The 23,143-nt window shown below is 37.5% G+C and overlaps 1 protein-coding gene across 1 annotated transcript in view; it reads right to left on the reverse strand.

The window, feature by feature from the left end:
- Positions 1–23,143, reverse strand: part of crybg2 (crystallin beta-gamma domain containing 2) — a 65,832-nt gene that overhangs the window by 11,957 nt on the left and 30,732 nt on the right. Inside the window, exons 4-8 of the mRNA XM_049467785.1 lie at positions 15,703–17,479; positions 8,106–8,153; positions 6,171–6,289; positions 2,819–3,026; positions 534–673 (exon numbers count right to left, since the gene is read on the reverse strand). Coding sequence (XP_049323742.1) covers positions 534–673; positions 2,819–3,026; positions 6,171–6,289; positions 8,106–8,153; positions 15,703–17,479 — 2,292 coding nt within the window. The remainder of the gene's footprint in view (positions 1–533; positions 674–2,818; positions 3,027–6,170; positions 6,290–8,105; positions 8,154–15,702; positions 17,480–23,143) is intronic.

Raw genomic sequence — 23,143 nt, forward strand, 5'->3', positions numbered from 1 at the left:
AAATTAAGAGACCACGAATAACCCTGTTTTTTATTCACAGTTTTTATGCATCTTGGCATCATGTTCTCCTCTCTCCACCAGTCTTACACACTGCTTTTGGATAACTTTATGCTGCTTTACTCCTTGTGCAAAAATTCAAGCAGTTCAGTTTGGTGGTTTGATGGCCTAGGATCATTTCTCTTCCTCTTGATTATATTCCAGAGGTTTTCAATTTGGTAAAATCAAAGAAACTCATCATTTTTTTCACTATCTCTTATTTTTTTCCAGATCTGTACTATAATTTGTATGCAATGTTATTGTATAATGTTGTGTAGACATGCAGCATGCCTTGATCCACAGTGTCACCTGTGCACCCAGAATGCATCACAGAAAGCTAATATTACCACTCACAGTGGACAGTAGTGAAGTAAAATGGGTGGTAATGATTGTGACCGGTGGTGTCTGGCTAGATTTGTCCATGTCTACAAATAAGCGACTAGTTCTACTATAATAAAGTGTTATTATTACACAGGATAAACTGCTGAGTCACTCACAGTCCAGCGTTGATGATGATGGAGCTTGCTTTGATAGGAAAGCCGAAGATCCTGGCGTCCTCAGACGTGTCCCGGAACACGATTTTCTTCCCCTCTGCGTTCTCCTCCGGGAACAGGCAAATCTCTGGAACGCTGTAATCCTGAGAGAGGGGCGGAGCTTCTGATTAATTCATTATCATCCTCATATCCTTAAAACAATTACAGGTATTTTCAATGAAAACTTTTTTTCTCACGTTTTTTTTCTCTCACAATTTACAGTATCTGGCCACTCAGCTGTAAATCCCTTATCACTAGTGATGCTTCAACACAAGAAGGGTGAAGACCAGCACATGCCTCCTCATGTGAAGTCAGACTCAGTAGCATCAGTAGCATCACAGCGCTAACGCTCGGAGGAAAGAGCTGCGACTCGGTTCTGATACATCAGCTCACAGATGCCTAGGGTGCTGATCCACATCACCCTAGGAGTGATGAGGGGAAAGAGCGCCATCTACTGTACCCACACAGAGAGAGCAAGACCAATTTGTGTTCTCTCAGGGCTCTGGCAGATGATGGCAAGCTGCATGACTGGGATTCAAACTAGCGATTTTCTGATCATAGTGAATACACATTTTATTCACAAACATCTGTAGCAACCATGAAACCATGATCCACTTTTAGCTCCATAGAAACATGTTTGTAATTGAGAATGAATACCAATTACAGTATTTGGTGGATATATTGCTTTTGTATTATTTAGGATGCCAATGTCTTCTATTTTACTGTTTTTTTTTTTGTTTGTATTATAGATTAATATTTAAAACATTAAAACTATGAAGGAACACACATGATATTATGCAGTAAACACATTATGTAGTAAATGTATATCGCAATATGTATGCCATATTTGTATTGTCAAAATATATTTTATTGATACAAAGTGTGGGTAAACTTGGGGCTCCAAAATGCTTTGAAACAACCCTGGTGGGGGTCAATATAAAGACTTCATTAATTCAGGAGCCTGTATAAACAGATCTCAGGGTAATTCTTTCTTTAACCACAAGGTGGAGCAGTGCTAACACATTGTACCAAGGTTCATTGATGCCACAATTAATGTGATCAAACCATGGAGGTTAAATATGTATTTTATATTGTTTATTGTCGGAAATGATTATTACAGTATGCAGCCCAGAGACAGGTCACTGTGTTTTAATCACATTTAACATGTAGCTGTACTACACTGTACTGTACTGTAATCAAACCCAAAAGTTGAGAAAAAGAGAAACTGAAGGATGTCACTGAATCTCCCTCATGAGGATTCTGGTATGGAATCTCCTCCCTCAGGTTGGATAAGCTTTATAAGCCACTGAAGCTAAACCTATTCAACCTAAAAGGCCATAGAACACAGTTATACTCAGTTCTATATGGAAATATTAGATGATAAAAATCATTTCTTTCAGTAGATGTTAATATGATGCAAAATAATAATAACAAAATACTACTAGAGTCCATGAAAAAACGATTTGAAGATGATTTATTGTAAAATTACCACTTTTTGCATGAATTATGTAATGTATTCTATCTAATATTATTGTTTTATTGAGTATTTTACTGAGATTTATACTTTTTAATTTGTAATTGGTGCAGTTTTAAAAACCCAACTAAACAAAAGTTTGATTTACTATTTTTAGTAAAGTTGGACGAAGAAAACAAAATTGAGAAAATTGATGATTTTTGGGGCATATGTTGCATAAATGCTACTTTTATTTTAGATTAGTTATTTTAGTACTATTATTTTATTATTTTAGTTGCTTAAGGCTGTTTTTATATGCAGTTACATACTGAGTATATATTTAGATCACTTTAAAAATATCAGTGTTTCCGTTTCTACTATTTTGGGTACAGGTTAAAAAAAAAAAAAATACTGAATTACAGAAAATATTTATCCCAAATTTTGGATAAAATACTGTTATTTAGAGTATTTTTTCACAGAAAAGGAGAAATGGTCAAAATAAGGAAAAAGGTACAGAAGGTTTTCAGTATTCATTTAGAAACAAGTTCAGAAATCAATATTTGGTGGGTTAACCCTGATTTTTTATCACAGCTTTCAAGCATTTTGGCATTGCAATTTTCACCTTTTGGAATATTTGATGTTGCTTTTTACAATGTGTCCAATTTAACCAAAAAATAACCAAAAAACGCTTTAAAATGATTTAAAATAAAATATTTTTACATTGATGTCCATTATAAATTATATTGGACTTATTCTTAATAATTTAAAAAAGTTTATTTGCATGGCTGGGACGTACCCTCACTGCTCTGCGCAGAGAGCCGATGATGAACTGTCTTCTTGCTGGTGGTTTGGGTTCTGAGCTCTCCTCCTCGGACCCCTGCGTTCCGTTCTGCGTGGGTCCATGTTGGTCTTCAGCAGGACTCCACGGATACGTCAGCTCGATGTCACCTTCATCCAGAGCGATCTTCTCACCCTTGAAGTCTGGCTTCTCATACAGCACCCACCTGCAGGAGAAACGAATAAACAGTGCGGGATGAGGAGAGAGAAAAGTATGAAGTGAATTACCTCAATTTCTACACAGAGTACTAATAAAGTGTTTATGGCTGTTCCCTTAACCCTTGAACACTAACATTAAAATGAGTAACACCATCATTAACGTTGGGTATACACTGTATGACACGTTTTGGAACCCTTTCTTTATTTTACAACATACAACAACATCACATAAAATAAAAAAAGGTACCATGGATGACCCTATAAAAAAGCTGGAAAAAATATTGGAAAATCAGGTAATTCTTAATAGGTAAGGTCCTAACAAAAAAAAAAGGAACTGGGAATTTTGTCTTTGGTGCACCCATTCCTGGGTCATGTGAGCGCCTGATTTAAACACACAAACACTAACATACATCAGGTAAATTACACCCATGAAATATTTTAGTTTCCATCACTAACGTCGGATGAAAATCACCTGAACGCATTCCTCCCTTAAAAAAAACATAGATGGGAGGAGGAGTCAACCATAACATTAATGACATCAATGATCTTCGCCCTGAAGAGTCCCAAAGTCCCATGCAGCTCAGAGAGCAGCAACTCAATGAAAATCACATGAAAAAATAAATTGTGTAGGTGAAAATCACCCGGCGTTAGCGTTTTAGGGTTAAATGAGCTGCTGGAGTACCTGTTAAGATACAAACATGCCAAAGTCAGAGCTCACCTGGCTCTTAAAGGGAATGATGACTACCACATTGATTGGTTTATTTCATGTTAACTCTCGTGTGGTGTTCATATTTTTGTTACTCGTTTACTTTGTTACTTGTATTTTATTCAGCAAAATTAAGCAATTTTACATTAAAATGCTTTACACATGCTTGCTTCATCTAAATTGTAAGCAATATAAACAGCTTACATGGTTAATATTTGCCCTTTACCTTTCTTATGTTACATTTCTTTTAAAAAGTGCCACTCTTTTTTTTATTAGTTTTTTAATAAAATGCAAAAGAAAATGAATTAAACTCAAGATATGAGTAGAAAATTTGTTTAGTTTAAAATTTACAAATGAAGCAATGTTTATTAGCCCTTGGCCAAACATACTGTATGTAATATAAATGTGTTGGGGGGGGGGGGGGGGGGGGTGTACAGAGTGTGTTTATCGAAAATGTGTTTTGATATATGTTTTTCACAAAAAATGAGCCAATGCCAATGAGTTTGAGTTAGAAAAAATATTTGTTTAGTATCATTTGATGAAAAATGAAAACGGGTCCCACAGACCCGAACACCACACAAGGGTCAAACCCCAAAAAACAATCATGTTTGTGCGTTTTTAAGGAGCGCAAGGCGTATTTTTTTTCTGCACCCTCACAATACCAAAGACACACTAAATACCAGATATTTACCAATATACCAAAGTCACTAAATCCAGCTGTGCATTTCGCAGAGACATGATCACGATCCATCAGCCCTGCCAATAACCTGCAGATTATTGCATAATCTATAAAGCAGCTAACAGGAAATAACACCCCCTAGCATAACACAGAGTCACTCCCTTCCTTTTACAGGAGACCAACCTGCCCCAACAAATTTATTATAAATGAGCAAAAATAAGCAGATCCTGGCAGATCAGTGTGTTCTGATGGAGAGGTATGGAGATGGTGTAGGTGCAGCAGTGCAGGGTGAATGGGGGAAGTGAGCTGTGAGTAAAGTCCTGCTGTATTTCTGTTGTTAATGGCAGTAAAGTGCTGTGGTTCTGAGGTGCCTGTGCTGGAGGCTAGGGTGAGTCTGCAAGTTCAGACTGATTAGGATTCAGTGCTTCTCCATTCTCCAGTCTTTCTCTCTCATGTAGGGACAGAACAGATAGTACTTAATTCTACAAACTCAGGAATTAAGAGTATTTCTGTAAAAGCTGCATTTGTAGCATCCTGAATTATAGTGTATAATTAATATTTAATGTTTTTTGGATGCAGAATTACTTTTGCTTTTTTATCTCTTAACAGCAGTTCTTTTTGCCACATTTCATTGTCTGATATTGCCTATAATTTTGGATTTCTATTTAAGCACTGAATTACAATACATGTGAAGTCGGACTCCGCCTCTTTTCCAACTGCTGCTGATGCAACATTACCAAGTAGCATCACAGCGCTAACGCTCGGAAGAAAGTGCAGGGACTCGGTTCTGATACATCAGCTCACAGACGCAGCCTTGTGCTGATCCACATCACCCTAGAAGTGAAGAGGGGAAAGAATGACATCTACTGTACCCACCCAGAGACAGCAAGACCAATTGTGTGTGCTCTCTCGGGGCTCCGGCAGCTGATGGCAAGCTGCATGAACAGGATTCAAACCAGCTAATTCAAATCTCCTGATCATAGTGGCAGCGCCTTTTTCCGCTGGACCACTCTGAGCCCTAATTGTAACTGTAATAGAAAATATTAAATAAAATAGAAATAAAAATCAAACATTTCCTCTCCTCCAAACCTTTTGTTTTGTTATGGTTACATAGTTTAATCTATTTTCCAAAATGCTAAATTTGGAGAACACTTTTACTGATCTGAAATATTAAGTGGAGTACGGAGTAAAAAGGCAGCATGGAAGCTATAGAGTTGCTTGTCTGTCAGTGTATTTGCTCTAGCGTTACTGCATGGTTGTTTGTCATTGAACGAGTGTGAAAGTTGCCTTAATTACTTTGTGGTGAATTCAAATGGACTCAGTTCAGATATTGCATAACATCTGCGTCTGTGCGGACCTGTTCACATTTGCATATTTTACAAGCGCTTAATCTGCTGTTAGCTTTTACCTTTTAGCTTCAGGGTAAGTTCAAGAGGCAAGGTAACATGCTTTTATATATGCTTACTCAGATCACACATTAAATTATGCCTTGTAGTTCTATAATAAGAGCACTGTATCTATATCTCTGTATATTTTATTTTTCTCCTCCTTTCACCCTGTTTTTCAATACTCAGCACTCAACGGGAGAGAAAACCTTCTATCTATCTATTACAGTGTTTAGAACTATTACAGAACTACAGTCTGTAATTATTATAGAACTACAAAGTGGTTAATCGGTGTAGAGACCCAGATAGAAGTTGGTCATAATATTATTGAACTGTATATGTTTGTGTTTATATGGACGTCTATGGAACTCCATCCTCTCACCCTCCTCTGACCACTCTAATGGATATGCTCTCAGGAAACTGCCAAGCGGTAGCGTCCATCACGTCCCCCCGTATCTCAGTCCTCTGTCCGCGCAGTCCAGGCCGATTAAAGATGAACATCTAAACAAGAGAGAAAAACACCAGTTTCAGCACTGAACAGAACCCAGCGTCCAACAATGACCACATTGTTCAGTGCAGTGCAGCGCAGTGCTGTCTCTGGCCACCGGGGGCAGCGCAGGCAACCGCACCAACAGAGCAGGAGACAGGCTGCCATTGTGCGGCATTGTGAGGTGAAACCAACACTCCCACACACACAAACACACACACACACACACACAGTTCAACAAGCTCCTGTTCTTTCACACACTCTGCTCACAGGCTGCAGTGTAAGAGCAGGTTGTGAATGTCAAAATAGGGGCAGGGAAATTACAGTAATAGATGACATTAGCATACAACAATAACCTGCAGGAACAGGCCTGACTTTTTATTCCGTTTCTCTGACCTTTAATTGAAGGTGATGAAGAGCACAGGAATGCAGCTGAGAATCAACTGGAGAAACTGGAGTCAGATGATTTTAAAGGTCAAACTCTGAAAAGCTCAGAAATCAGAGGCGCCTGCTAGTAAAGTCAGTGGAACCCAGGCAGCAATTCTGTCTCTGGTTCATAAAAGCGTTTGTAAAAGCATTTATTATCTAATATAGAGCTCTGGAGGAAATTAAGAGAGCACTTCAGTTTCTGAATCAGTTTCTCTGATTTTGCTATTTATAGGTTTATGTTTGGGTAAAATGAACGTTGTCATTTTATTCTATAAAATAAAAACCACAATTCTCCCAAATTCCTAATAAAAATATTGTCATAAAGAGAATTTATTTGCAAAAAATGAGAAATGGCTGAAATAACAAAAAAGATGCAGAGCTTTCAGACCTCAAAGAAAACAAGTTCATTTTCATAAAGTTCAGAAATCAATATTTGGTGGAATAACCTTAAAATGTCCTAAAAAAATCATCAGTGCGCCTTATAATCTGGTGCGCCAATATATAATGTATAAATTGTATCAGTCAGGGATGAATCTTTTAGCTGATAGTGCCTTGGGTTACCATAACACTCAGGGTTTGTTAGTCTTTTGCTATCGGGTGGCATTTACTAGCGCTAAGTTCTTCTAACCACGCTGTTAAAAATATCTATATATAATATATATAATAAAGAAAATGTTTTTTTTTATTACAGTTTGTTTTAATTAGGCAAATGTACTCAATAGTGTCATAACCCATAAACAGGTGAGTGATGAGGGGAAAAAGCACCATCTACCCACCATCTAAGCCACTTTTGCTCTCTTGGGGTTCCGGCAGCTGATGGCAAGCTGCATGAACAGGATTCCAACTGACTGTTTCAAATCTCCTGATCATAGTGGCAGCGCCTTTTTCCGCTGGACCACTCAGAGCCCTAATTGTAACTGTAATACCTGTGTTTCATCACAGTAGTCTAATTGTATAGCTATTTTTAAAGATACAGAATAAGTAGAGTACGTAGTGAAAAGGCAGCATGGAAGATATATATATATATATGCACCTTTCATTTAAACTGTTTATTTTTACAGCTTTAAGCTTTAAAACCAATTTGTCAAACGTTCACTGTTAACTACTCTTTTCTCTAAAGGTCTTTCTCACATTAGCAGGAGTGTGTTCTTCTCTACACACAGACACACCCATTTCTCACCTCAGCCTAAATACCAGCCCCAGGTTAATGTCGTCCCGCTCATTACCGCATTACTCACTAAATCCAGCCAATAATTCACAGGCCTGGATTCTCCTTCCTGAATTATTAACTTTAAAATTCCTGAGCAGAGATTTAACATTTTCACAGATTTAAGGCTTTTAGGAGCTGGTTAAAAGGTCAGGGGTTAAACCCTGACTACCTGCAGGATGGGGACAGCTCACCTTTCCTGGACGAGGGTTGAGTTTGCCATGCTCCTTCTCTTTGGTCAGCTGGAGGAAGAAAAAGAGAGACAGATTTAGCATTTTAATCAACTTTAACTTAATACAGTAATGTCCCACAAATAACAGTGATAATAGTTGTGCAAATACCCACATTTAAGAGTAACAAACATCATATTGCAGAATTATTACAGAATATTTAAGTTTTGGAATTGGAATATATAATTATTCTGAATAAATAAATACTAATAATCTTATTTATATGAATGGGCTCTACTTGTAAAAGACATATTATTCAATAACATGGTCAGAAAAAAAAATAGTTCATGTCCTTTTTTTGTAAAATAAGTTAATAACATAATTATCATGATAGGCCTAGTTACCAGCACTGTTAATTAATTATTGTAAAGTGTTACACAAACATACACTAACTCGAAAAAACATTAATAAAAAATCATAATAATTACTGAATTAAGCAAATTTTAAAGTAATTATTCCCATGTCTACCAGGTTATGTTTCTTTCAGTAAAATACACCAATAAAAGAATTAAAATAGTTCTTTATTACCATAAAGCCTCATTCACTGAGAATATCTTACTAATATGACTGACTACTGACAAAAAATCTAAAAATATAAGGTACCAAATAATACAGAGAGGATGGTAATAGCCATTACAACAGTATTCTGTTCTAAATAAGACAATCAATCATTTTAGTATCCACATCCTGCAGTATTGTATTGTATAACTGTTAGCTTTGGTTGCTTGTATGGAAAACAAGCACTCTGCATATTTAGGGGGGTCTCCTGTTTCTGTGCTGAGTTCACTGTAAATGGCTGTTAATCACAGAGTGTCTGTAACTGGACTCCCAGCTTTCCTTGGAAATAGGCTTGTTACTGTTATTATCAGTGAACTGTTACAATAAGCTGGTGTTTAACAGGAATTAGTTCAGCCAGGCAGGTTTTTAACCACCTTCTACAAATCCAGCAGGTTCTGTGGAAACTGTATACAGAATAATAGGTAATAATGCCGTTGGGAAATAGGCCAATTTGTTCTACATTAGTTATATTCTCTGTACACAATCACTCATAACTGATTTGTTTTTTTCCATTTTTAAAAATATATTGTGATATTGCCTGATTTATTTATTAATGTATTCAATATTCACAATTAAACCATTAAACTAAACAATGTATAAAATACCTTACATTACAGATATATGGTATTGCCCTGTCGATGTAAGGAAAAATATATTTTTATTACAATGCTATATACATGTAAATAGATTATTATGCAAATAATCTAGAGTAGTGGTTCCCAAACTGTGGTACGGGTACCACTGGTGGTACTTAAAGCATCCCAAGGTGCTACAGTAAGTAGATGACCTCAGAAAAACATATGCTTGAAATATTAAGAACTAAAATCTATTAAGTTTCCACTTGTTATTTTTCCAACATCACATTAGAACCTGTATATTTGCTACACTTCATTCCTTCGCTCCCAGAGCTACAGTTTTATCATTACTAACATCAGTTTCATTGGACCAACAGTAAAACCCTGTGGAACACCACAAGATATGATAACCTACATCAATCAGCCAGTCACCAACAGTTCACTACAGTTTCTGCACTACAGTAAACAGCTAAATAAGGTAAAAAAAAAAAAAAAAAAAACACACACACACAAAAAAAACACTGTAGTTCACTGCTTGGCTCTAATACAGTTTTTTTTTTTATTATTTTAAACATACTAACTTACAGACTGAAAAGCGAGCAAGCTCCACACAACAACAGGTTAAAAACAATTACCGAAATATATGATGATATGTTTATGTGTGGATTACATGTCTAGCTAACTGTGTATAAATAACAATGTGTGTTGTAACTACATGTGTTTCTGTGAAATAGCATGTAGGTGGTTATTAGGAGGTTTTAGTTTGGTCATTGGTGGCACATGACCTTAAAGTTTGAGAACTACTGATCTAGAGTATGAGTGTGGAAGTGTGGAGATTAAGTAAGTAGGTGACAGAGTAACTAAGAGTAAAAATATGTCAACAAGGGAAAACAGGAAAAAACTGAGATATTAGGTCTTTGCATGACAGGTACAGTATACTGTATGTATGTATATATAAGCAGATGTGTAACTACATGTCAGTACAGCTTTACACGCTCACTCAGCCATGGCAGAGCCAGCAGACCACAATATTTAGATTTTCCAGTCAGTTCTCTCTTTGCATGTTGAGGGTTCACTCTTAATCCCAACGCTCACAGGCCCTCAGATCACATGATGCATTACTATAACCATCACCTGCCCTGAGCTCTGCTCAGGAATCTCCAACACGGACACTGTGTGTAAGAATCCTACTGTAATAAAGCTACATGCCACTGAAGCATGCTCTGCAGTAATTATTACATTCATTACATCCCACAGAGTTCTAGAGTTTTAGACTAATCAGTAGACTGATCTAGACTGATATACGGTATTTTATCTGTTGATTACTAATGTATAATAGCTGTGTATGATTAAATTTGTCACAGTACAATAAAATATCGATATATTGCCCAGCTCTATACTCTACTGTCTCAGTTCACATGCTTCTCTCACTTTCAGGAGTTTCAGCAGTGCCAATTTAGCAAAATCAAGCATATTTAAAAAAGAGTTTATCCTGCTTTTGTTGGAGTAACTGTTGCTACTGTCCAGGAAAGGCTTTCTCTTATAATTTCTCTTAGCGTCAGTGAGGTTAGGATGTTGGATTATCCCGCCTCATCACCAAAACAGCTCAACTCATGCCAAAACTATTGGATGGAGCTCCATCATTCCAGAGAACACAGTATAACCCTTATCATGAAGTGGGACTCCGCCTCCTATCAAGAAGTCAGACTCCGCCTCTTTTTGAACTGCTGCTGACGCAGCATTGCTGAGTAGCATCACAGCCCTAACGCTCCTGCGACTCGGTTCTGATACATCAGCTCACAGATGCATTGTGCTGATCGACATCACCCTACGAGTGATGAGGGGAAAGAGAGAGAATGCCAATTTTTGCTCTCTCAGGGCTCTGGCAGCTGATGGCAAGCTGCATAACCAGGATTCGGGATGCACTGTATTTTGTTTGCTGACTAATGGTGTATAATATTTAGTTTATGATGGGTTAATATTATATCATTTATATTTGTGCAGACTAGCGTCATCCTCCCTCAGGTGAAACAGAATGTATGGGATATAGGTATATCCCATATACTCCTATAAAACGTTTAGATGTTTTCATGCTCCCCTGTGAAATAATACTGTATATTTCCCAGTAATATAACTTGAAACTGCAACTAATGCATTTTGACACTGTGTAAAATTATGATTTTCACCATATTGCACAGTCCTATTGTCGTGTCCATGCCTCGACAGTTCAAAACGTATACAATATTAGGTGGCTTTAATGTTATGGCTGATTCCAATCAATGCACACACACATGTACACACCAGTCTATTACAGGTAAAGACATCTGCTGCTGTTCTATCAGCTGTCCTGCGGCGCACAGTGACACGTGGCCTGTATTAACGGCTGGATGTGTCTGAGCAGGACTCAACACATAGTCTGGCTCTCTAAAACTATCAAGGCTCATTAAAGTGGCGAAGAAAAAAAAACAAACAAAAAAAACAAGATACCAGCCTAGGTATCATCCTTTCATCTTCTCTCTCTATCTCTCTCTCTCTCTCTCTCTCTCTCTCTCTCTCTTTTCTCTCTGTTCCCTCCCTTTCACACCCTTCAGCACAATCCAACCAAATTGCTTTGGGCAACTGTTCAAAAATAACAGCGGACAGAAATTTCACAGGAACGCACACGCAGGCTGCCATTTCTTAAATAACAGATACTATCAATCGCATACCATTAAAAATGATAATGTACAAAAATGTGTTTCTGTTGGAGCTTCTGTTGGAGTGGTGCAACTGTCTAAGCGTCACATACAGGACTGGTCATTGCTTCTGTAAGTGCATAGGATGGCCCTCCCTCTCCTGCATCATTCAATACAATCATCTTAGTCATCTACCTTTCCTTTTCTTGTTTTGTGCAACTACATACAGGGGTTGGACAATGAAACTGAAACACCTGGTTTTAGAGCACAATAATTGATTGTGGTGACGGACAGTTCTGGTGGAAACAGGAGAGTTGAGGTGCACATTGAATTCTGCGTGATTTGATCAGCCGTGGTTTTATGTTTTTGGATACAATCCGGGTTAGCACCCGAACATCCCTTTCAGACAGCTTCCTCTTACAGCGTCCACAGTTAATCCTGTTGGATGTGGTTGGTGCTTCTTGGTGGTATGCTGACATTACCCTGGATACCGTGACTCTTGATGCATCACAAAGACTTGCTGTCTTGGTCACAGATGCTCCAGCAAGACGTGCACCAACAATTTGTCCTCTTTTGAACTCTGGTATGTCACCCATAATGTTGTGTGCATTGCAATATTTTGAGCAAAACTGTGCCCTTACCCTGCTAATTGAACCTTCACACTCTTACTGCTCTTACTGGTGCAATGTGCAATTAATGAAGATTGAACACCAGGCTGCTCCAATTTAGCCATGAAACCTCCCACACTAAAATGACAGGTGTTTCAGTTTCATTGTCCAACCCCTGTATACACTAGTTTACTATTTTATTACTACATCCAAAAATTACATACTTACTCAATATAGCTGTTTTCATCTATTATTTATTTGCTATTTATTCACTGCTAGTCCTTGTGCAATAATACTTGTCAAAAACAAAAATCTTATCTTAGCTTCACTTTAGTATTTTTATATTTTCTCTGTAATATTTTGTATATATAGATTTATTAATATGTGTTTATATATTTTTTCCTGACCTGTTTCTCTGTCCTTTTCTCTGTGCTGCTGCTGTAACATTGCACATTTCCCCATTGTGGGATTAATAAGGGATTATCTTATCTTATTTTGTCTTATCACATATGTTTTTCTTCATTTTCTTCATCAGTTTGGATGACTTTAATATTATTCTACAATGCAAAACAATACTTTTTTCATTTTTTATCCCTCATTCCTCTCACTTTTTCCTCCTCTACCATTGTTTTCCAGCTTTTAAACCGGTTCTTTTTCAGGTATTTATTATCGGCCATTCTACTGTGGAATTTGATTTGCCGTTTCTAGTGGTAAGCCTGCTGCAAGCTCCAATTACAAACCCAATTATCTTACCAGGTTATTGTTTACTGTCATGCCTTTAGCTCGTAGCTGTTCCCTGTATGTTGCCCATGCAGGAAAAGAAGCAGGATGAGGTTATTTACACCACGTCTCAAAATGACCATGCCCACATGATAAGAGTATTGAACGAGTATTTTCCAGGCATGTGTGACCAAACTTCTATATGTCGACCATAATCAACATGACTCAAAACCTAAAAATGCTAAATCGCTCGTGCACGTAAACCACACACGTGATCAATAGGAGCTCCAGCCTCGAGATACACCTGTGGTTGGCTATGATTACAGTGGGAAGGTCCGGTTCTTGGTAGCATTTACACACAGCAGCTGTGGTGAACCACTGTGTACATAATGATCTATGTATAAAGAACTGATAAACTCTACTTTGTAGGCAGGCGAGGGGTCAATCATGGAGCCCATCAGTCTTTTTTCAAATCAGGACAATGTGTACAGGCATAATATGTGGTTACACAATGGTTAAAACCATGCATAGCCAAATTTGAAACAACACAGCATGCTTCTGAAACTCAGAGGTCTTAAGAACAGCCTTAAGGTATTAAAAACAAGCCAAGGAAGACAATGTGAGAACACTGAACAATGTAAAAACAATACAGCTCTGGAAAAGCTGTTTCTCTGATTTTGCTATTTATAGGTATATATTTGAATAAAATGAACATTGTTTTTTTATTTTATATAGATTTCTCCCAAATTTCAAATGAAATTATAGTCATTTAGAGCATTTATTTGCAGAAATTGAGAAATGGCTGAAATAACAGAAAAAAAGATGCAGAGCTTTCAGACCTTAAATAAAGCAAAGAAAACAAGTTCATATTCATAAAGTTTTAAGAGTTCAGAAATCTATATTTGGTGGAATAATCCTGGTGGTTTTTAATCACAGCTTTCATGCATCTTGGCATCATGTTCTCCTCCACCAGTCTTACACACTGCTTTTGGATAACTTTATGCTGCTTTACTCCTGGTGCAAAAATTCAAGCAGTTCAGTTTGGTGGTTTGATGGTTTGTGATCATCCATCTTCCTCTTGATTATATTCCAGAGGTTTTCAATTTGGTAAAATCAAAGAAACTCATCATTTTTATTTGGTATCTTATTTGTTTCCAGAGCTGTATATACTGTAAGTCTGGCTATTTGATTGTTTGATCGTTGATTGAGTTTAGTCTGAGCTATTAAGAACGGAAAGTTACTTGACTTTACCGCTTCAGGAAATAAGAGGAAATGTGAATATTGCATGAGGACAGAGGTAACTGATACTGCTCTTCTAGTCTCCATTGTAATCCCTTCTCTCTGAGGTGTTGTTATCCCCCGCCCCCCTCAGCCTTTCCCTCCCAAGGCTCTACAGTATCACCATTATCATTGGAGCAGCTTGTTTTGTGAACGCTGGGCTGGAAAGTCCAGAAATGCCTTCCTTAGTTGGCCTAATTTCTTGTTCTATATTGGGAACAAAGGCTTTTAAGAGCCAAAATATAAATCTGCAGTAACACAACTCATCTGGAACCATCAATAATGTACTAACTCTTATGTCTTATGCACTGTTAAAAGTATAAGTTCCTTAAGAACCATTTTAAGGTACTTCAGTTTGAAAAACCCTCATAAAAGATTGAGGTGCTTCAAGGATCCATAAATCACATTAAGAGGTTCCTACACAGTTGTTTTAACTGAGAAACCCTTTTGAACTTTTATTTAACTGTGTACATAGACAGTATTGAAATACTTCACAGAGCATTTCTAAGGCTACATAAACCTTTTAATAAACCTCCAAGAACATTAATATAGCTTATATATATATATAAATTTTGGTGTAATTTTACCTTAGCATGTTTTAAAACATCTGACGACTAACTTATATGTTGAAACAAAAGTATGTATACATTGTTAAAAGTTTTAAAAATGTAAAGGAACCCCTTTTGGAACCTTTGAAGAACCTTCAAGAAAGCCTAAGGTGCTTTATTAAACATTTTCTTCTAAAAACCTCTTCTTAAAGGCTCCTAAATGCTTAAATCCTTAAGCAAATCCTTAAGGGGTTTCTCCACAGCTCCAAATAGAGCAACTACTCACTTTAAAACAGTGTACAGTAGGATTAAGCCAGGACATTTCGCTGTCCTTAAAAAAAACACTTATCTCCATTTTTGTCAATTTTTAGTTTACTGCATAATTTGAACAGACAAACTGTCCCTTACACTGTGCCAAAATGTATTGATGAACAGACCAATAGAAGCTCTTTAAAATGACCTGAAATAAACTCCTTTTACATTGACTTCCATTGAAAGTTTATTAGGTTTTTTCACACTCCTGTAAAGTTACTGTTTTAGTTACTGTGTTCTTCATTGGTCAGCGATGATATAAAGTCTTTTAAAAAAGTACTACTTACATAGGCGTCAGGGAACGCTCTGTACTTGGCCACAAAGTTCCTCTCTGGCTCCTGTTCCTGGGGTGCTCCGAAGCCTCGCATGGCGCCGTTAAAGACAGGCGACCCTGCAGAGTGTCCCTCAGAACTCAGGCTGCGCTGTAGGCTCGGCGGAGGTTGGTGCTTGACCGGCGATTCTGGCGAGAGGGTGCGAAACAGCTCCAGGCTGCTGGGAGGCGTGTGGTTGAACGTTGGGCTTTCTACGGTGGCGTTGTTTTGCAGGAAGGAAGGGGACACGCTCATACGAGACGACATCTCGTTCAGCCCTGTGAGGGATCCTGGTGGAGACGTGAGGAAAGATAGCCGATCAAAGCGAGACGTACCGGAGCCTAGCTGTTCGATACTCTTGGGAGGCATGCTGAGGCGGTCGAGGCTGGAGCTGACCTCGGGCAGTGAAGCTGTTCTGAAGAGCGAGCGACTTCCCAGAGCTTTTCCGTCTTGAGAACCTTGAGAACCGTCGTGTTCTGAGCGATAGCTGGAGAAAATCAGGCTGTGGTCCAGGCGGGAAGGTCCCAGAAGGGATCCTCCTCCATTGGTGAGACTTCCATCCTCTGAAGTGAGGTCAGGTAGGGAGCTCTTGCGCATGACGATGCTGCTGATGGTGGAAGCTCGCGAGGGAAGGATGAGGCTACGGGAGGACAGTTCTGAGGCCTGCTGCTCTTTCATCATGGTCAGAGGGGAACGCATGTCCTTCATGCTGCTCCAGTTGAGGCCCAGGTCTGGAGGAAGGCTGCTTAGGGGTTTTGGTTCAGGAGAAGTTGGGCTAGAAAGAGGTACAGAACTGGGACTCGGAGCATCTTCTACGATAGGAGGAAGCGAGGAGAAGGGCTGGCTAGAGGAGTTGCGGAGCGTTCTGTGGCGGACAGGTGGCCCCATGCTCTTCAGGGTGTCCAGCAGGGTGTCCATGTCGTGGGGGGAGGCGGGCATGGAGGTGTCTGGATCAAGGTCCGGGAGAGCGTCCGTTGGGGAGGATGGAAGCTCCACCCGGGTAGCCTTGAAGACGCCGGAGAAGTAGCTGTCTGACTGCTCTGTTTGCTGGGCGTGCGAGTCTGAGCCTGTGTTTGTTATGCCTCCCTCTCCTGCAGGTGTAACAGGCTCCTCCCACCTCCTCCTACCTCCTGCTAACTCGCTCTCGCTGCTCGGCTGGACTTCGCTCCTCAAATTCCCCCAGCTACTGTTGCCGAGGCTATCGGTGGTGTCAATGGACACGGATGAGGGAGGAGCTTCAGAAGACATAGAAGAATAGGAGGAGTAGGAGTAAGAAGAGGAGGAGGAGGAGGAGGAGGTGGAGGAATATGGTGTAGGCTCATAACTGGAGCTGGACAGGGAGGAGGAGTACAGGTATGTTTTATCTGAGAGATCATATAAGCGTGATCTGTCCAGAACTGAGGATGAGGGTTCTTCTGTGGTGAGCGAGTCATGATTATCATGGTTTGAACCATTGGTCTGTATTTCATCTCTCAGTCCGTTTTCAGCTGAATAAACCTCCGAGCTGCTGATAGAGCTGCTGATAGAGCTGCTGCTGCTACTGCTGCTGTTATTGCTGACTAAGGACACTTTGTGCACCCGTTTTCCATCTTCTCTTCCCTCCACCGAGCCTTTGGGCTTCAGAGTAAGAGTGGTGCTCAGGACCCCGATCCCAGAACTCATCTCCGAATCGGATTCAGAAGAACTTTCTACGGGAATCTCAGTGTCAGACTCTTCCTCTACTGTACTGAGGACTGAGAATGCATGGGAGAACCTAGAAGACAGGAGAAAAAAATAAAAATAAAAAAGACAGAAATAGAGATGGTCAGACACATAAAAAAAAAATATATATATATATATAATAACTTTTTTAAAGTATCTAAAAATAGATTTTACAAAGTAGCATGTAATTGTGATTTAAAAAAAAACAAACAAAAAAAAACAAAACTAAAAACGACACGTCTTTATTTTTTATAAAGGTGCAAATAAAGCAAGAGGTGGTCAAACAAGGTATTGGCTCAATATAATATAAATGCCCAGCACACTTTTTATGAACAGTTTTTATTTAAAAAAGAAAAACAAAAATCAAAATAAAACTAAGTATTAGTTCCTTTTCAATTCACGCAAACTTGATATTTTATGTTGGTATATCACATATATCACATCACATAAAATCCCAATAGTCATCCAGACTATGAAGGATTTTTGGGGGGGAACTGAAGTGGTCTGTTAATTTTTTTTTTAAATATTTAATAGACCAATTCAGTTTCTAAATCAGTTTTACTGATTTTGCTATTTATAGGTTTATGTTTGGGTAAAATGAACATTATAATTTTATTCTATAAACTACAGACAACATTTCTCCCAAATTCCCAATAAAAATATAGTCATTTAGAGCATTTATTTACAGAAAATGAGAAATGGCTGAAATAACAAAAAAAAGATGCAGAGCTTTCAGACCTCAAATAATGCAAAGATTTTAAGAGTTCAGAATTTAGTATTTGTTGGAATAATAACCCTGTTTTTTAATCACACATTTCATGCATCTTAGCAGGTTCTCCTTCACCAGTCTTACACACTGATTTTGATTGAGGATCTTCCTCTTGATTATACTCCAGAGGTTTTTAATTTGGTAAAATCAAATATATATACCCTTATAAATAAAGGTACTACATAAGGAAACCACTTTTGATTCCATACAGTGCTAGATTTAAAAAGTAGATCCTTTACAACCATAGTTTCATCAGAAACAAAAGGGCCTATTCTACAGCATCTCTCAAAAGACGAAACAAACAAGAATTAGATTTTATTTATAAGGGACTTTTGTAAGGGAAAAAATTAGGCACATTTTACACGAATACTGTTTTTTATAAACAACACAAGTGCGCCCCCTTATGGTTGCTTTGATTACTGGAACTGTGTACAGTGTTCAGGACAGCAGGAGGCTTCTTTTGATCTGATCTAATCTCATCTTCCTTCACAGTAATGAATTCTTTAAAGGTTTTACCGCGTATCTTTCTCTCAAGCGGTTTATATGCAAATTACATTGTTGTACGGTTGGCATCTCTGGCCACAATGGCATGCACCTGACTGACAGGTTTAATAATAGCAGATTGAAATTTAGCCAAAATTCCTTGTGAGATAAAAAAAAGTGAAAGCATGATAAAAGCTTTCAGATTCTACCACTGAACATTTCAGAAGATCACTCTTGCTTTCTATAAGAATACTGTAAGAAAAAAGGCCTTGAGATAAACAGGTGAATTTAACCCTGTTACCAATAATCACCACTGCCTCCTTTACTCCTCTATAATATTAAGATGGTTTCACATCACCAGGTCACTTTTTGAGAAAGTTAATTAGATTTATTGATAACCCATTTTGTTCTGTATTTGTGAGTGTGGAACTATTGTGCCTCAATCTTAGTTAAATATAATCAAATAAAAAGGAAAAGTACTAAACATACAGATGACATGTCTCTCCAAAACCATCACTGATTGGTGGAAACTTCACACTAGACCTCGAGCAGTTTGGACTGTGTGTCTCTCCACTCTTCCTCCAGACTCTGATCCCTTAATTTACGAATAAAATGTAAAATTTACTGATGATCAGTGATGGTTTGGAGATTAATGTTTGTCATCTGCTGGTGTTGATCCACTGTGTTTTATTATCAAGTCTTAAGTCAGTGCAGTTTTGTTTTCCCACAAAATTTTACAGCACTTCATATCTTACAGCTTCCCTCTGCTACTGACAACTTTTATGGAGGAGATGCGGATTTCATTTTCCAGCAGGATTTGGCACACTGCACACATGGCCAATCTACCAATTGGTCTTATATAATTTTCTAATTGTCTGAGACACTGATTTTTGGGGTTTTCATTTGCTTTAAGCCATAATCCTTAACAATAAAAATAATTAAACACTTAAAATAGATCACTATGTGTGTAAATTATATCTATATCATATATGAGTTTCACATTTTAAACTGAATTACTAAAATAAAGTTACTTTTCAATTATATTCAAATTTTTTGAGCATTGATCTCCACCATTGGATGGCACTTTAGAGATTGTAGGAAAAATACCAACAAAATAAGTAATGAATAAATGTATTTAACATTCTCAAAAAGTGAGCAAGTAATGTCAAATCACTTAATCATCACTCGGTCAAGTAAGATAAAGTTTTTATGCAGATGAAAAATAGCATAAACAGGCGCCTCCACACACAGCTGACCGTCTCCACTCCTAAACTGCAGCTGAAACCTGTAACTACAGGTGATCATTATAAACCCAGTGATTTCTCTCCTGAACTGTTAATTAAAGCGTGCATGACTAACCCAGCAACACAATACGAGAGGAGAGGCAGGAAAAACTGCATTCTGAGAGAGTGTGACCTCTAAACTGTCTGCTCTCTATAATGGATGATTCAGGCAGATGCTGAGGTGCTGAACGGCCGAGCATTCCTATAAGGCCATGGTCTGGTAACTGCTTCACCTGCGCTGCTGCTTCTGTCCACTTCTCATCAGCTGTCTTTAAAGTGTCTTTTTAATTAAAAGTTGGGGGTTGTGTTGTATCATCTCACAGTATTAAACCTCTCTGAATATTCTGGGTAATAACAGTCTATAACAGTCTAATAACACAACAGTCTAAAAACGTCGGTTTACTGTAGAATACACAGATATGACCTCACTAATTTCTGTTGACCTTACTTTTCTCCATTGTGTTAACTTGCAGATAGAGAGATGTGTAGTTTGATTTTGTTTGATAGTTTGAACTATTAAGATCAAAAATCAGATTTTTGGTGAAAAAGAAAAGTTTTTTTTAAGCCACATCGCCCAGCTGTATAATGAACTATACCAATATTTGACAGAGAGGACTGTGACATCCCCCAAACTATTATTAATTAATCAAATTTTATTATCCTTAAAAGTGAGTAAACTTATTATTATGCATTAGTACTATAATTACATCAAATGTAAATGTGAATTATCTTAATAAATATCATCCCTAAAAATGCTGGATGTGGGGTGGTGCTGGACCACGTATCTGGGTCAGAGAAGTCCCTGCCACTCCCACAGTGAGGTCTCCAGCCCTGCTGTTAAAGCAGGTGTGGGAACTAAAGGTCATAAAACTCAGCGCTGTGGAGGCAAACTCATGCAAACTATTTCAAGCTGCTGATTAAACCCAATACACTATACACTTACATACTATGTAATCTAGCATAGCCAATGGTGAGTTAGAACACTAACAGTCACTACCTGGGAACCAATTTTGCGCAAGGTTCTTCTTAACAAAAGCACATTGATATTTACGGCATTTAGCTGACACTCTAATCTAAGAGAGACATTACTTATATATAGATATATGTATATAAACAAGCCATATATTGCATTCATTGGTTTAGTTACAGCTTTAGTTACCTGCTCAGAGGAATATGTAAATATCTATCTATCATTACTTTCTTTCTATCCATTACTATCTATATCATTTAATAAAAATATATATTATATCTAATTAATTTACAACACATATTATACACAAAGTATGATAGGGAGTTACATAACAGAACCATAAAGCGACTGCTCGTGCCCAGTAGGTCAAGTATATTCTACAATAGCATAGAAAATGACACACCTTGTACATTGCTGCATACTGCAATATACTTGAAGCTAGAGTTGGACAATATGAAAATATTTTATAGAATTGTAATGAATATGTTATTATAATGAATTATATGTATCTCTGTATAGTGTGGATTTCAACCAACACATTTCATTACCAAAAGTATAATTAGTTTTGTTTAATTGGATGAGGTGCAGCTTTTTGAATGAAAGTCACAGTATTTAAATGACAGTAGTATTTAATTTATATATATATATATATATATATATATATATATATATATATATATGCTGATGCTTATGCAGTTCCTGTGTATTATTATATGATAATAAATATTATGTATTCTACCATTATTACCATTTCATCCAGCTCAGCAGTTCTATTCTAATAATTAATTTATATCAGCATTGCTATTATAAACATGAATTTACCTTAGGATTGTTATTCTAATCATAAACGTACCTCAGCAGTGCTATTCTAATTATTAATTTACCTCAGTACTGTTATCATAAACCTACATGTATCTCAGCAGTGCTATTCTAATCATGAATTTACCTTAGCATTGTTATTATAAACATACATTTACTTTTGGATTGTTCTTCTAATCATAAATGTACCTCGGCAGTGCTGTTCTAATCATAAATGTATCTCTGTGGTGCTATTTTAATTATAATCTACCTATCTAGCTATGCTTTCCTAATCATACATTAATTTCAACAGTGGTATTTTAACCATACATTTACCTCAGCAATATTTTTTACCATTTCACCCAGCGTTAAACCAGCAGTGTTTGCTCATGTATATGATATGTATCTGAGTTTTAATACTGACATTAATAAAGTAAATCACCCCACTGTGAGTCGAATAATAAAAAGGTATAAGAAACCAGAGCGGTATCATATATAACCCCCTCTGGCTGTGGTTTGAGTATCTGCATGTTTCATGGTCCAGAGGCAGTTCTAAAGCAGAGGGTGTTATTAGAGCTGCTTGTAAAACACAAAAGTCTAAAAAACAGTTCCAGTTCATGTCAAGACTGTCGCTTTATTACCAGCAGCAAACAAAGAATGCTGTAGTCCTACAGCAGAGTCCTGCCTATCAACACTCCAGATACTCCTTTATAATCCTGTATACACCCGCGCTCCTGCCTCCAGTCCTGCACAGTGTCCTGTTTAACTGCTCTGGCACTTTGTAAAACAAGTCAATACTAAGCTTACACTGAAGTAATTTGTATTATATAACGGCTTATTATACTTATTATACTGTCCTATGTCTGTAGGGTTCAACTATTTCATTGCCATTTTTTTCAGCATTGGATTAATTACATAGCCTAAATGTATCAGTTCAGTTTCAATCAAAAAGCAAATAGCAACAAAACTACAATTATTTATTACATATATTTACTGAATACCTAAAATATAAAACGTATAAATAAGGCACAACATATTTACCTCAGCAGTGCTATTTTAATAATTAATTTACCTCAGCATTGTTATTATAAAGATGAATTTACCTCAGCAGTGCTATTCTAATCATGAATTTACCTCAGCAGTGCTGTTCTAACCATACATTTACATCAGCAGTGCTGCTCTAATTACAAATGTGGTGGTATTCTAATCATGCATTCACATCAGCAGTGCCATTCTAATCATAAATGTACCTCTGTGGTGCTTATCTAATTATGAATTTTACTTACTTGTATCTTGTATACCCCAGCTTGTATCTTTCAGAGAAAAGAAATTGGTGCAGAGTGCTCATGAGGGCATTTAACCTGCCCTCAGCTATTGGCCAGTTGGTAATGTTTTGGAAAGTATTGTAGCTTA

Source organism: Astyanax mexicanus, chromosome 19 (genome assembly GCF_023375975.1).
Source record: "Astyanax mexicanus isolate ESR-SI-001 chromosome 19, AstMex3_surface, whole genome shotgun sequence".
Classification (NCBI taxonomy): domain Eukaryota; kingdom Metazoa; phylum Chordata; class Actinopteri; order Characiformes; family Acestrorhamphidae; genus Astyanax; species Astyanax mexicanus.